Below are 14342 nucleotides of genomic sequence, written 5' to 3' on the forward strand. Positions count from 1 at the left end.
CCTCAAATATTTTTCGAACAAAAAATGATTTTATCTCTTAAATAATTTTATGCAACGAAGAATAACGTATAACTACTAACTAATAAAAATTGAGATAGCAAAATTGTTATTCGATTCTCGATATCGATTTTATTCTGTGCTAAATTTTCTTCGAAAAAACAATCTGTATTTGCTTACATAAGAAATGAAAACTTTCAGGAATTGGTAGATTCAATTGACAATATTTTTAACAAAACAAGAAAACCTGACAAAAAAAAAAACAAAAAACTGATGAAAAATGGTTTTTGAACCAAGTACTAGGAGAAGAAGGTAAGATGGTTTCAAACTATTTATCTCACACAAAGTATTGTAATGAGTATTTTGTCAGATTTAAAGCAAGACAAATCCGCGAACAGGATAAAAAGTTAAAGCACCCCAGGCTTTTGATATTTCAGATGAGGATGATCGGTGCTTACAGTTGTTGCGAGATAATTTCTTTAATTGCGAAATTAGTAAGCTTATATCTATATCAGAGGAAACGGTCAGTGGCTCATCATAAGCGCATGTGTTAGTTGTTTGTATGGATATAATACAATTATAGGCGAACACACGCACAAAATGCAAAACATAATTATCATTTCACATGAATTATTACAGAGCAAAAAAAAAAATTGAGAAGTTTGGGATAACGGAGCACTGGTTCTAAACAATGATTTTAATCCCACCATATTCAGATTTAAATCTATCAATGAACAGGTTAAGTTATATAAAATGCTCATTCATGTGAAACATAATAAAAAGTCTTTTTACCAAAAAAAATGTCTTATTTACGGCCAATAACCACAAGTTACCACTTAAATTGATTTAAAAACTACGAGCTATGTAATTAAAATTCTGATTATTTATAATCAATTTGGAAAAATATTTAGGTACTCTTAATTTCCTTAGGTAAATTACATTTTTTTAAACCTGACAACACTACTTGTCATACGAGTATGTTGTGCCTCGATTTCACCCTTTAAACAGAATAGCTTTGTAAGCTTTAGTTGAAATATTCCAGGTAAAAAAAAGCTATACTATCGCCACGACCCTTAACCTAAGTTTAGCTTTTTCCTTCCCCTAAAGCTTTCCCCTAACGAAACATTGAGAACTACACCAATGCCAATCTCTTCGCGTTCGCTTACGTCAGTGTTAGTCAGTCAGACAAGGAGGGCAACAATAATAAACCAACAACAACCCTTGTGCCAAAAACCAACATAATCTACATATATCTTAAAATGTTCGTGTGTTTGCGTGTGTGTGACATATGGATTTATCTATTTTTGTTTTTTCGCACATTCAACCAGAACACTATTTCGCGTGTGCAAGTGTGTAAGTTTAAAAATTATTCATAGTCCTCGATGGCACACAAGTTTACGAATAAAATACCGAAAACTAACAAAAAAAAACTACATATTCACCTAACGAGGACAAAACACAACGGGATAAATAATAACAACATAAACGCAAAGGATACATCAACCAGCTTTTATTATTTTCGGTGAATTAAGTTCCTTAGAAATGTTTTTTTTTTTCTCGTGTGTTTTAACTGTACATTGTACAAGTTGCGCATATATATAATACAATAAAAATTATAATTTTAACTTGAACAAAAATAAACGACGACCGACCGACGGAAGAGAAATCGTCCTTTTTTTCTGTTCAAAAGTAAGTGCAACTTTTAAATCTCCACCCCTTATTACGGACATAATTTTATAGTGTGAATGAAGTTGAAGTTCTTGACCCTGTGCTCTTGCCCTCAGAAAGAAATCGCCTGAGTCCTCAAATCGTATATCTTAGATCTATAAACATGTCCTTTTTCATCACGCCTTCAATCTTATCTAGTCTCTATTAAAAAAAGAAAATACAAAAAAACTAAGCCTAAACGTTTCGTTCGTTTCATTTAGTTTAAAGATATTTGCTAATTTTCAAAATTATAAAATATGTAAAATTATACCTACCTACGAGTTCTCTTAATAAAAGTTATGTTCTTGGATATAAAATATACATATCCTTACCTTACCTACAAAAAAGAAAATTACGGAACAGATTCTCGGGCTTTTTGTTATTTGTGTTTGCATTGTTAACCCTAACCCTAAAATAACACCGTGCTAAACGGTCATAATTGGTAATGCAATATAATAATTGATTTATTTATCGAAATTCAACTTTGTTAGTTTTCTGTTATCCAAAAACAAGAAACAAGAAAAAAGTAAAAAGTTGTGTATTAATAATTTCTCGAGCAAAACCTACGTGTATACGTGTATACATACATGTTTGTGTGTAGTTGTGTTGGAGCAAAAATGTTTGTTTTATGATAAATAAAAAGAATTGGGTTAAGTTTAAAAATATTGTTCTTGAAAAAATAATTAAGAGAAACTAGAACTAGTAAAAAAATACGTGCAATATTGGACAATAAAAATAAAAAAAAATTAAAGTGAACAAAAATAATAATATGTCAAAGGGATAGATAGGTATTTAGATAGATAGATCAATTTTTTATCGAGAAGAGAAATTACAACACAGAACAACAAAATGCTAAACGAATAATAATTGAAGGTTAGAGAGGGGGATCTCTAGGTTAGTAAATAGTTTTCTTATTAGCATATTAAATAGATACTTCTACAGTCCCACAATTTTTAACCGTGTTTCATTGTTCTTAGGGTTATTGTGTGATTCGGCACACGACATGTGGAATTCGGCGATGGGTTACATTTGCAATAACTTTTTAAGTTTTTCCCAACTTGTAGAATTTTTTTTGAGGCAATGTGTTTCAGTAGGAAGTTATTGGTACGGAGAGTTTGGATTTCAAGTTCATATTCCTGTTTCTGGTCATGATGATTATAGAATAATAAAATGTCATTGTTACATTTCTGCATGGAATTATTATTGAACCTCATTTTGACGATCGAGCAGTCAGTTTTGACATGTTTTGTTAACCAAAATTGTTTAAAAATATCTGCATCAATACTTTATACAAGATAATATTTAGATTTAAAACAATTCTACTATATATACTGATTTTTCTACTTTTCGTGGCGCTCAACCGTTTTGCAACCTAAGTCATCTTAGCAAGTTTATCATTATACTGACAAAGAGATAACTGTGATGTGAATATCAGCTTGACTGATATATTCAAAAAATGTTGTATGAAGGCTTCGAAGCCAAACTAGCAAGGTTTTTCACTAAAACATAGTTGAACGCCTTAATCTTAGACAAGAAAACTTTTTGATCAAAAGTTCAAAAGTCTGTCATGTGGACAAGGTACAAACATTCTATAGGAGGCTCGTCTCACCTTCAATAGTGTTGAAATAACGTAAGACAAAATTTAACATTACTGGCTTTATTATGTTTACGATTATTTTTCTTTGCTGAATATTTCTCCAAGTGTCCTTAAAAAATGTAAATATTTACAATCTCACTAAGCATAGGTTAATTTCCAACTATTTATTATATCGGTCTTAAAAAAGTAAAGAAGCCTGACATTACTGGATTTGATTTTCAAATCATTTTCGAAACCTTTTTTTTATTTAAGAAAAAAGGTTGTTACTTTCACTAAATTCACCACTGCACTTTTCCCTCTCACAAGTTACAATTTGAATTCATTTGAAATACTTGTACTATCTTAAATCCTTGTTTTATGTAGGTATGTGCATTTCTTTGAACATGAAGACTTACATATCTCTAAGCTTTAAAGACCTGCCCACGACACACCTCACCACACACATTCTAACTCAAGCCCCCATCAGACACATCCACCAGTTGTGTTGAAAACACAGTCATCTTTAAAATATGACAATCATTTTTCTGAGGGAAGTCGTATTGCTTTGATTTTAATTTCATTATATCAAGGTTTAAAAAATACCCTTAGAGTGCAATAAACACCCCACATATTAAGTTTTTATCGCCCAAAAACATACCCTTTGAATAAAGTTATTTTAATCAAAACATTTCATTCTTAATTGCTATAACAATATTTTAAGCTAATTTTTCCTCAAGCAACAAATTATCTTAAGATAGCATGCTATAACTTTACAGGGTGGTTCAATTTTGCTGGTTTAATTTTTATAAGGTTCGGCATTAAAACTACTCTTAAATCATTTAAGTCACGTATTTTTAGTTTTCTATTTTAAATACTTACAGCTTGTGTCTAGAAAACTGCTAAATATTAATTTAGTCTTTAGACAAAAATAGAGAAAAAATCATATTTGTTTTAATCTAAACGTCTTAAGTTCATTGAGTCTGTGTGGATCACAATACAAACAGTCAAATTCGGTATGATAGGTGTTGGAATGAAGCTTTTCTTTTACCTTATTTTAAAGTTTTCAACGATGAAATCGTATTTCATGCTTTATGTTGATTTCTTGATAATGGTTCTATTTTCTTTGCATTCCCACCTGTCAGTTTTACTTTTGGTTCCAATAAGGAAATGCTTGATTCCAATCAGATAACTTGCTTTCAAGAAGAGAACTAAAACAACCTGACAAAAAAAATCTCAACGATTAGTTCCAATGATGAAAACTGATGATGGCTATAGCTGGTCCCTAAAAAAGAAATATAAGAGCTTCTTAAATTTAAAGTATGACAATGTAAAATGGGTTGGGCATTTAATGCGTAGACCGAGCAGAATTTGATTGTTATTTAAATTTAAAATTTGACAAACGTTACCGATTACAATAACTTTTATGAACTTAAAAAATATAATAAAACCAAAGTTATTGTGAATTCAAAAATATTTTACATTCTTCTTGATGTTAATTCTTGTAAAAAAACAAAAAATTATGAACGCTAGTTAAAATAGTTTATATGTGCTACTTTTCTATTCAAATACTAAATTATTTTATTTATTTTTCAGTGAATCTTTTAAAGTGATCGCAATCAAAATATTAACCCAGGACACCATTGTCGTTTGTTCATTGAAGAAATATTTACAAAACTACATAGAAAATCAACAAAATAATCAAACTCAAACGCTGTTTAAATTTGAATTTAACTTGAAACAATATTTCCAATCAAAACACACGAAAAAATAACACAAATCTAATGCAATAATCCTAAAAGCAACCAAAATTAACAAAAACCAATAGCCTTGCAACAAAAATTTAAATTCATGTTATGTTAAACTATCTTATATATAATCAAATTGATATCTACTTTAATAATTATTAACTTAATAATAACGTAATAGAAAATAATTTATAATTATCAATCCGTACTTCAATTAACAATTTGAAATCAAAAATATAATTAATAATATCTTAATATCAGCGTCAACATCAGCAACACAAAAATAAAGGCTGCAAATTGCAATATTTTTTGTAGAAAAAAAAAAAAAAAACTAGTCTTAGATCTTAAATACGTGTTAAAGTATGTATAAACGAAGTTATAATAATATTTTTCTTGATCAATTTCAATATGCTCAATGATAATCAACGCAAGTTCTCATGATAATAAACGTGAGTTTATGTATTGCGAGTTTAACTCGAATACAACAACAGAAAAAACAACACCACTTACAAGCCGTATTACAATTCAATACCAGCCTTCACTGCAGCCTCAACAAAAAGACAGAACAGGAACACCGAAAGATTCAATTGATTATTTTAAAATGGCCCAACATCCCTCGCATCAGATACAAACAAAATAAGAAATCATATTCACAACACCATAAAAACGCCCATACAACAAAATATCAACCACTAAAACTCAAAAATCTAATACTCGAAAATTTTGATAAAGATATCACATCAGAAACAAAGTTGGCAGAAACAAAAGATCGAAAAAACAGAAGGCACAACATAAAAATTGGCCATTGAAGAAATATGACGGTAAGTAAATTGATTGAATCAGATAAATTGATTGACTTATACAAATCTTATAATTTTTCTCTTTCTTTCGCAGTCTTACTCACAAAATGATTACTATTATAATAATGAAAACGATGCCTTATCATACAACAGCCGACCAATTAGTAGCACTAATTTTAATAAAACAAGCAGCTTTGGACATATCACGGACCCCATGATACTTAAGCGTGACAACAACCTTCATCGTCCGACTTCAGACAGTGTAAACATCATGTACGACAATTATGGTGGCATTGTTGCCAGTCCTATCACTTCACGTGGCGGAGGAGGAGGCGGTGGGCAGTATTATTCCAATGCGTCCAGAAACGATAATGACATCTTCCAGCAACAACAACAAAATCCACAATGCAGTCAGAATATGTCGTATAGTGGCAGTCGTGGAGGAGGAACATATTACAATGGAAGCTGTGATAATATGAGTGATTATGGTTACGCTGACAATAATCGTATGAGCGGCAGGCATAGCTCTATGTCGACAACAGCCAAACAACTTCCTCAAATACCAATGAAGCACAGTAGCAGCATGGTGGACGGCATTTCGTATTCACGCGGCGCCAGTTTACCAACAACACCACCTTTAACACATAAAAAAAGTCGTATGCTACCACAGCCGACGACTCATGGTGGTATTGGCGGTAACACTGGCAAATGTCTTCCAGCTGTACCTCGTGCCCTACCTAAGGTGACTAGCAATAACAAACTCGAACCTTCGACAAAAAGCGGAACAGGTCGTAAATTACTGCCAACACCTAACCAAAAACCACAGGGTAGTGATAGTTGTGGTGTCAGCACCAGGTCGTATAATCACGTGATAGCCAATAATAGACATCAAAATATTGTTCCTTCCTACAGCTCCACTACATCTTCTAGCAATGTAGAGAAAAACGACTATAGCTACAATAGTAATTCGTCCTTTTATAGCAATGATTCGTCGTTCAAAAATGAGGATAGCGGCAATGTTACCACACGGGACCTGTTTATTTCGACCACATCTGATGGTTTTCAATATGCACCTGAAGCGTCATCAGCATCAACACTTTATTCATCGAGTGCTAATGGTGGTGTAGGTCGTAAGTTGCCAAAACGCTTGCCTACGCCCAACCTCAAAACGAGTAATGGAAGCGGTGGCAAGCAACTTCCGAAGTTGCCGCAGAAAAGTCAGAATAAATCTCTGTTTACAGTGTCAGCAACAGTAACAGCAACATCAGCAACTACCGCCGATTCTGTCACTTTTTCATCCATGGATTATTCCAAATCGTATTTGCCATATTCATACACATCACAATCACCATCAATGACCTCAACCAAAAACATTAGTGTTAATGATAGTTTTGATATCAATAGATCTAATCACTCTAGTTATTTGTATACACCGTCGATCCCATCAATATCACCGGTCTCGACCACAACCACTAGTGGTTTTCACAATTCATATATGCAGACATCAGAATCAGCATCGAATTCTTCATCCACACTGCTCAACAAGCCCTCCGCAATAAAGTCAACGGATGTGACAACAACAACATCAACATATTACGACGACGATGGCAATGCCACAAGCAAAACCTCTTCGAATAGCCAATACTACTCATTTAAAAGTTATCCTCCCGAAATCACAACCACCTCAACAGCAACCGTCACAGCAGCCGTAACATCAACTAGTGTCACCACCACCACCACTTATACGAACTCCAAAACCAGTAGTCCATCATCGTCATTCTCTGTAACCGATTATCTTAAGAAATTTGACATCAAAACACCTTTGGCAAGTCTAACAACTTCAAGTTTAACTTTTACAACAACAAATACAACCACAACCACAGCTACGACAACCGTTAATAGCAGCAAATATTGCACAAATTGCAATTCTTTCACCGATAGCTGTAGCTGTTATTTAAATAAAACCTTAAATGACAGCTCTAGTTTTCTGTCAAACTACGATTTGAAAATCTCCAGTGATTCCCAACAGCTGCTGTCAGATTTGTCAATGACAAAACCCACAGCTTCAGTTGCAACAACCAATTATTCATCATACATTTCAGATTACTTGAATCTCTATTCGTCGTCTAGCAGCTACAATTATGATAGTGATTCCACTTATGTTGGGACCAATTTGAGTAGCCGATTGTCAATAACAGCTGACACAACGGTCACCACAACAACGTTCACATCAACAGCAACAATAAGTAGCTACATGACTTCCTATCTAAGCAGTGATTTTACGTCAAAAATTGACGAACCAACAACAGTTAAGACTTCAAGAGCAATATGTGATCTCAATGGTTGTGGAGAGTACAGCAGCACTAAGCCAAAGGATGCCATTGATTATTTTAACTATGCACCAACTACGACCGACTATTCTGAATATCTGTCTCTAGGGAAGCCTACAAAGGTGAATACAACAATGACGAATGGTGAAGAGGATCAAAACAGCTACAGTTACCTTGATAGCTTGGCCTCAACGATTGCAACGACAACATCCACAACGTCAGTGGGACTGAATATAAGCAGCAGTTATATGACTAGTGTCACAACAACTTCTAATGATGATTTGTACAGCAACTATTCACCTACGCCGACAGTAACCACCGTTGCAAGTAATGATGATCCCTACTCTTACCTTGACGCGTACAAAGTTGACTTGCCTGTTTATTCGATGGATTTAGGAAGCGGTTCGGAATCGTATACACTTGACACATACACGGAGCCAAATTACTCAACGACGATGTCGAAGACCTGTCTAGAGACGTCAAATAATGGATATTATGACGATTACAGAAGTTCAACAACAACGCCAATAACAAAAGACTACAAATCAAACCTATACGAAACGAACAGCAACAGCGGTAGTGGTAGTGGCAGTAGTAGTAATGTCAGCAGTGAACACCTTTTGGCTAAATATGACTTAACAACCTCGTCGTCAGCGTCATTGGCAAGTGGTTCGACTGTGGTGACGACGCGCAATGCTACAAGTGTCACTGGTGGCTATTACCAACCAGTTTCTACTAAACCTGCAATATCAACGACCAACAGCACAACGTCGACGCCACAAAGAGCAGCAACTGCAGCTGCCAATAAAGCGAGCAGTATGTTTGGTAGTCTTTCACATGGTCTCAAGGGGGGGCTTGATGGAGTGCTGAGTGGGGTAGCTGCTGTAGCTGATAGTAACAAACAGCAGCAACAACAGCAATCGCAGCAGCAATCGGCGGCATCAGGTATTAAATCTTCTGCGAAGAGTTTTGGCTTTGGGTTTGCATCCAAGCTCATACCAAACCTTGGAGCTACATCACAGCCAGCTAAAACAACAACTGCCACCACAAAGTCGGCAAATGCCAATCTTATGACAACTGAGAAAAATATAATGACACCTTCAACAGTAGTGACATCTGCCATAAGTAAAACTGATACTTCGTACATGAATGACAGCAAAAATCAGCAACAAGAGTACCTGACCACAACTACAAGCTACAATTATGAATACAATGAAATGGACCATTTGATGTCGACGAACAGTGATGTGACCACTTGGGGTGATTGGACCGGTGTCGTTGACAATAGCCAGTCTATTTACGTCACTGACTCTTTGGTCTACGACACCGATTACAATCAAGGGCTCTATGAGAACGTCACTACAACTGGCGGTGAATGCATGATATTGGATGACAGTTACGATTCAATTTTGACACAACCATCATCATTAGATGGACCACAACAAATAGTTTCAAAAGCTGTAACTACAAATGGCGTTACTGGTGGCAAGATAGTAGATTATAGTGATGACTACAAGTATGGCTATGATGAGTACAGCTATAGTGAAAATGACTATATTGCAACCGGTGACATCACTGATAACCAAAACTACAATAACAACTACGATTATATGGATGACGACGCAACAATAGTGTCGCAACTACTTGACAACGCTGCTGAGAAGATGGCAGAAGAGACGGTTGTAGTAACAACAATGCAACAAATGACAACAGTTTCATCCATGACAAGTAGCTTTGATGCAACCACCACAGCAACAGACGTCACTATAAAGCCACCGCTAGTACAAGTGACTGCAGCCATCACCACTGCTCAACAACAACAACATCAACAACAACAAGCCCCCACCAAACAAACAACGGCTCCTCAACAAAAATCCGGCCCCACTTCTCTGTTTTCATCGTTGACATCGGCTGTAGCAATAGGCGGACAGCAACTACAAGGACAGCAACAACAGCCCGCTGTGGCTAAGACATCCAGCAGCGGCGGTGGAGGCGGGCTGTTTGGTTCGTTCCTTGGGAAAGCTGCAGCCGCAGTGCAATCGGCCTCACAAGTAGTATCGACGGCCACAGCGATGACAACAGCCGCCGTCAACGTAGTGCCAAGTCCATTTGGGGGTGATCAAAAGAATGTCGCGGCATCCACAGCCCAGAACCGACATGACACTGAGATGAGTAATGCTGTGGTTAGTGAAGCGAGTGGTGCAGCAGTTCTTTCCACAGTCAACACATCCATGGATGACTATGAAAATAGCAACCTATATGAAGATAACTACTACGCCACAAGCACTACAACTACAAACACCCCAACAAATGCAAATAGCAATTTAGCACAAAAAATGCTACCGACGGTGCCACTGTCCAGCGGCAAAAAACTGCCTGCGATCAATGGTAAATCGGGTTTGCTAATGAAGCAACAACCAACTGAGATCTATGATGAAGAAGAAGAAGAATATATCGATGAGTTGGACCCGAATTATCGGATGGATAGCGAGCAGGATGATTACTACATGGATCAGACAGCACCGTCGACGATAGCATCGATGATGGCAGTGAACGGTTACTATGTCCCGCCTGACGGTGGGTATGATTATCGCGAGGATTACTTTAACGAGGAGGATGAGTATAAGTATCTCGAAAAGGAGCAGGAACTTAAAGAACTACGCCACCAACAGCTAATGCAGCATCAAAAGCAACCGCCTCTGGAATATATTGAAGAAAGCCGCGACGACTACATAGACGACAACTATCCTAGTGAGGATAGTGCGAACTATATAGACGATCGCGACATTATAATAAAAGAGTCACCGCTTCAGGTCCCTGTGGTAACGACGACAACGACAACATCCAACGCCGCTCTAACACCACAACAGTCCGTAACGCAATCAACAAATGGTGCTTCAACCCTGCAACAAACACATCATCCAATCAAGAAACAAGACAGCATAATCGACGAAGACGACGATATTATTCTCACACCTGATGATAGCCTCAAAATTGATGACCAATTGACTCAAATTGAAGAGGAGCCTCACCTAGCTCGCAAGAAAACTCTGACGCGCGGAGAAACAGAAGAGGTCACGAGTGGACAACTCAAGCGAAAGCCCGAAATAACAGCACGTCAGAGATGGAATTGGGCCTACAATAAGATCATCATGCAATTAAATGTGAGTGATTTAATAAAAATTAATATCTCTTATATTCTATTACTTTTAATTATAAGCAATCAAAACACTTTGGTATATTGTGCTATTCAAAATAATAGAGAAAGCAACAAACCATCTAGTTTTTAAACATTTTAGAAAATTATACCACCAAATAGCGACATTTTATTATTTTTTCAAATAAAACGCAATTTTCGATTTGTATTTCCAATTTCGAATATTCCGAATATTTTTTCGTTTTAGAGTGTTTAAAATAACTCTGTTTTTTTTTTTATATAATTACCGAACACTAAAAGGGTTTTGTATACCTTTAATATGCAAAAGACATAGTGTGAGCATTAGGAAAAGAAATAAGGGTTGGATAGGAGGTGTCGGTGTACATTGATTTTAAATGATTAAAGATAAAGCGTGGCAAGGCGTTCCAAATTCGCGTAGTACGGATACAAAATTAATCTCTGTACTTCATAGTACGGCCGAAGTTGGGCTCAAGGGTAAACTGATGGGCATTCCTAGAAGCGGGGGTATTACGTTTAAATTGTTTAAGGAGGAAATGCAACTGGCTATTTCACTAACGGTAACAAATGGTGAGGCAAGAAACCTTGCGTCGATGTTCGAGTGACGTAAACGAGTTGATGATATTAATGTCACCAATCATTTTAAAAGCTCTTCTTTGAATACTGTCCAAGAGGAGTTACTGGACGTTTTGGACGTATATAGGTTTTGTAGATTGTAGCCAGATCAAGCGGAGAGAAACATTTCTTGCAACGTCTCAAAAAAATTAAATTCCACACGAGTTTTTATTCCTCATTGTACAATGCTATGTGGGCCGGAATTTAATGAGCTTATCATATTTTACCGTTGTAGTTCCACATCCGAAGAGGAGGGTCGTTAGTCTGGAAACGAATATGAAAAGCTAAGAGTGCTATCGTCAGCGAAACAATGTATTGGATTAGTATTGAATTTCTTACTAGCATTAAAATTGCACTTTTCCGACTCCAAAATGAATCCATCACTCCAGGTTCTTTAGATACTACTATTTTAAATTAAAAAAACGTGTATAAGGCTTTTTGAGGCTATCTTAATTTGTGAAGTAGTTTTTTTTTTTTCAATAAAATCCGTGATGGTTTTCCAAGTCTATAATCCTTTTCTTTAATATTCAGTTGAAATATTTATATTATTTCATGTAACCGAAAAAATTTCAAAAGTTGTTATATTTCACCTGTCTTACAAAAATGTAAAAGAAACGCTAAACCATTTTTTCTAAAATGGCTTCAATAGGAAAATGCAAAACGGTTTGAGAGTAAGTTTTCTTTTGTTGTCTAAACAATTTTACTATAAAAAGATATTTTAAAAATATGAAAAAAAATGTTGAAAACGAGTATTTTTAAAACTTGAGCAAATAGTTAAAATTAAAGCGTGTTAAAAAAAAATTTAAAAAAAACTATGAAAGTGTCAAATTCAAGTTTTTATTGGAACTTCATATAGATTCAAATAAAGACTTATAATTTTTGAAAACTGCTTTAAATGTACCCTTTATTGTTAAGAGATATTTTGAGTTTTAACTAAGTCTTAAAAATCCCGTTTTTGGTTGTTATAATCCTTTTCTTTAATATTCAGTTGAAATATTTATATTATTTCATGTAACCGAAAAAATTTCAAAAGTTGTTATATTTCACCTGTCTTACAAAAATGTAAAAGAAACGCTAAACCATTTTTTCTAAAATGGCTTCAATAGGAAAATGCAAAACGGTTTGAGAGTAAGTTTTCTTTTGTTGTCTAAACAATTTTACTATAAAAAGATATTTTAAAAATATGAAAAAAAATGTTGAAAACGAGTATTTTTAAAACTTGAGCAAATAGTTAAAATTAAAGCGTGTTAAAAAAAAATTTAAAAAAAACTATGAAAGTGTCAAATTCAAGTTTTTATTGGAACTTCATATAGATTCAAATAAAGACTTATAATTTTTGAAAACTGCTTTAAATGTACCCTTTATTGTTAAGAGATATTTTGAGTTTTAACTAAGTCTTAAAAATCCCGTTTTTGGTTGTTATTAGAAATTTTAAAGAGGAATATTTTAAAAACCTGATTTGATGAAAAGCGAGATTCGAATTTTTTTTGCAACAGAAAAAAGACACTTCCATTTAGCAAATGATTTTAACAAAGTTTTTGGCATTTGCTTACCGGATTCAACTGGTTTGCCGTCCCGATCTAACTTCAAAACCAATCAATCAATCAAATATCCAAAGTAACAAGATGAAACTTCCATTTAACATGATAACACCGCATGGCTTAGCATGTGAAATAAATTGAATTGCGTTTTATAAATAATTTTATTGATACACATGCTACGCGTGCCGTGCGTCTTTCGAAAACACATTATTGAAAAACAAAATTAACTGTCTTGCATTAACAGGGGCGGAGACGATTTTTGTCACTACTAAGGCATAACACTAGTAGTAACGTGTGTTGATTAGCATTCTGTGGTTCAACTCAGTGATATTTTGTATGGTCTTAGTCTGTTTTGGTTTTTGAAATTTTTTTTTAATTTCCAATGGCTGTAAATTTAAGGGTAGATAGATTATTGTAAAATTCGTGGGCTTAGAGCGAATTTTCTTTCGGTGTATTCTCATAATGTTTTAAACAGGCTAGCTGTGTTGGCACTATGTGAAACCCAAGTAGGTGAGGGTTCCGATCACACTGAATTCTTTATTAAAGGGTATAACTTGGCCCTATTCTTTTCCCTCCATGGTCTCGCCATATACAATAGGAATGATGTTGCTCAGCAGTTTTTGCCACAATATGGTCTCTGCACCAATTCTTTTTCAACTGTATGTGGTTTAAATTTTTCATAAATAAGCAAATACCAAGTCTTTCCACAAAAAAGGCGAATCTTCGTCACCTTCGACCGATGGCACTTACGTCGCTTCCTTCCAAGTTCGTGGAAACGCTGATTAATTATCAGCTCAAGAAATTCACGAAGATCGAAATATCTCTTAATGACTGACAATACGGCCTCGTAGCAATA

The 14342-nt window shown here is 35.0% G+C and overlaps 1 protein-coding gene across 5 annotated transcripts in view; it reads left to right on the top strand.

The window, feature by feature from the left end:
- Positions 1-1231: 1231 nt before the first annotated feature.
- The window catches only part of LOC129953241 (serine-rich adhesin for platelets), a 90025-nt gene continuing 76914 nt past the window's right edge, over positions 1232-14342 (top strand). The window contains exons 1-4 of one of the 5 annotated variants that reach the window (XM_056066203.1): positions 1233-1686; positions 4874-5846; positions 5920-6680; positions 6738-11319. In XM_056066203.1, the coding sequence (XP_055922178.1) occupies positions 5841-5846; positions 5920-6680; positions 6738-11319 (5349 nt within the window). In that variant the 5' untranslated portion in view covers positions 1233-1686; positions 4874-5840. Of the gene's footprint in view, positions 1687-2478; positions 2599-4873; positions 5847-5919; positions 11320-14342 lie in introns of those variants that run through there. The other 4 variants (XM_056066200.1, XM_056066199.1, XM_056066202.1 and 1 more) reach the window with 4 other exon arrangements.

Source organism: Eupeodes corollae, chromosome X, assembly GCF_945859685.1.
Source record: "Eupeodes corollae chromosome X, idEupCoro1.1, whole genome shotgun sequence".
Classification (NCBI taxonomy): domain Eukaryota; kingdom Metazoa; phylum Arthropoda; class Insecta; order Diptera; family Syrphidae; genus Eupeodes; species Eupeodes corollae.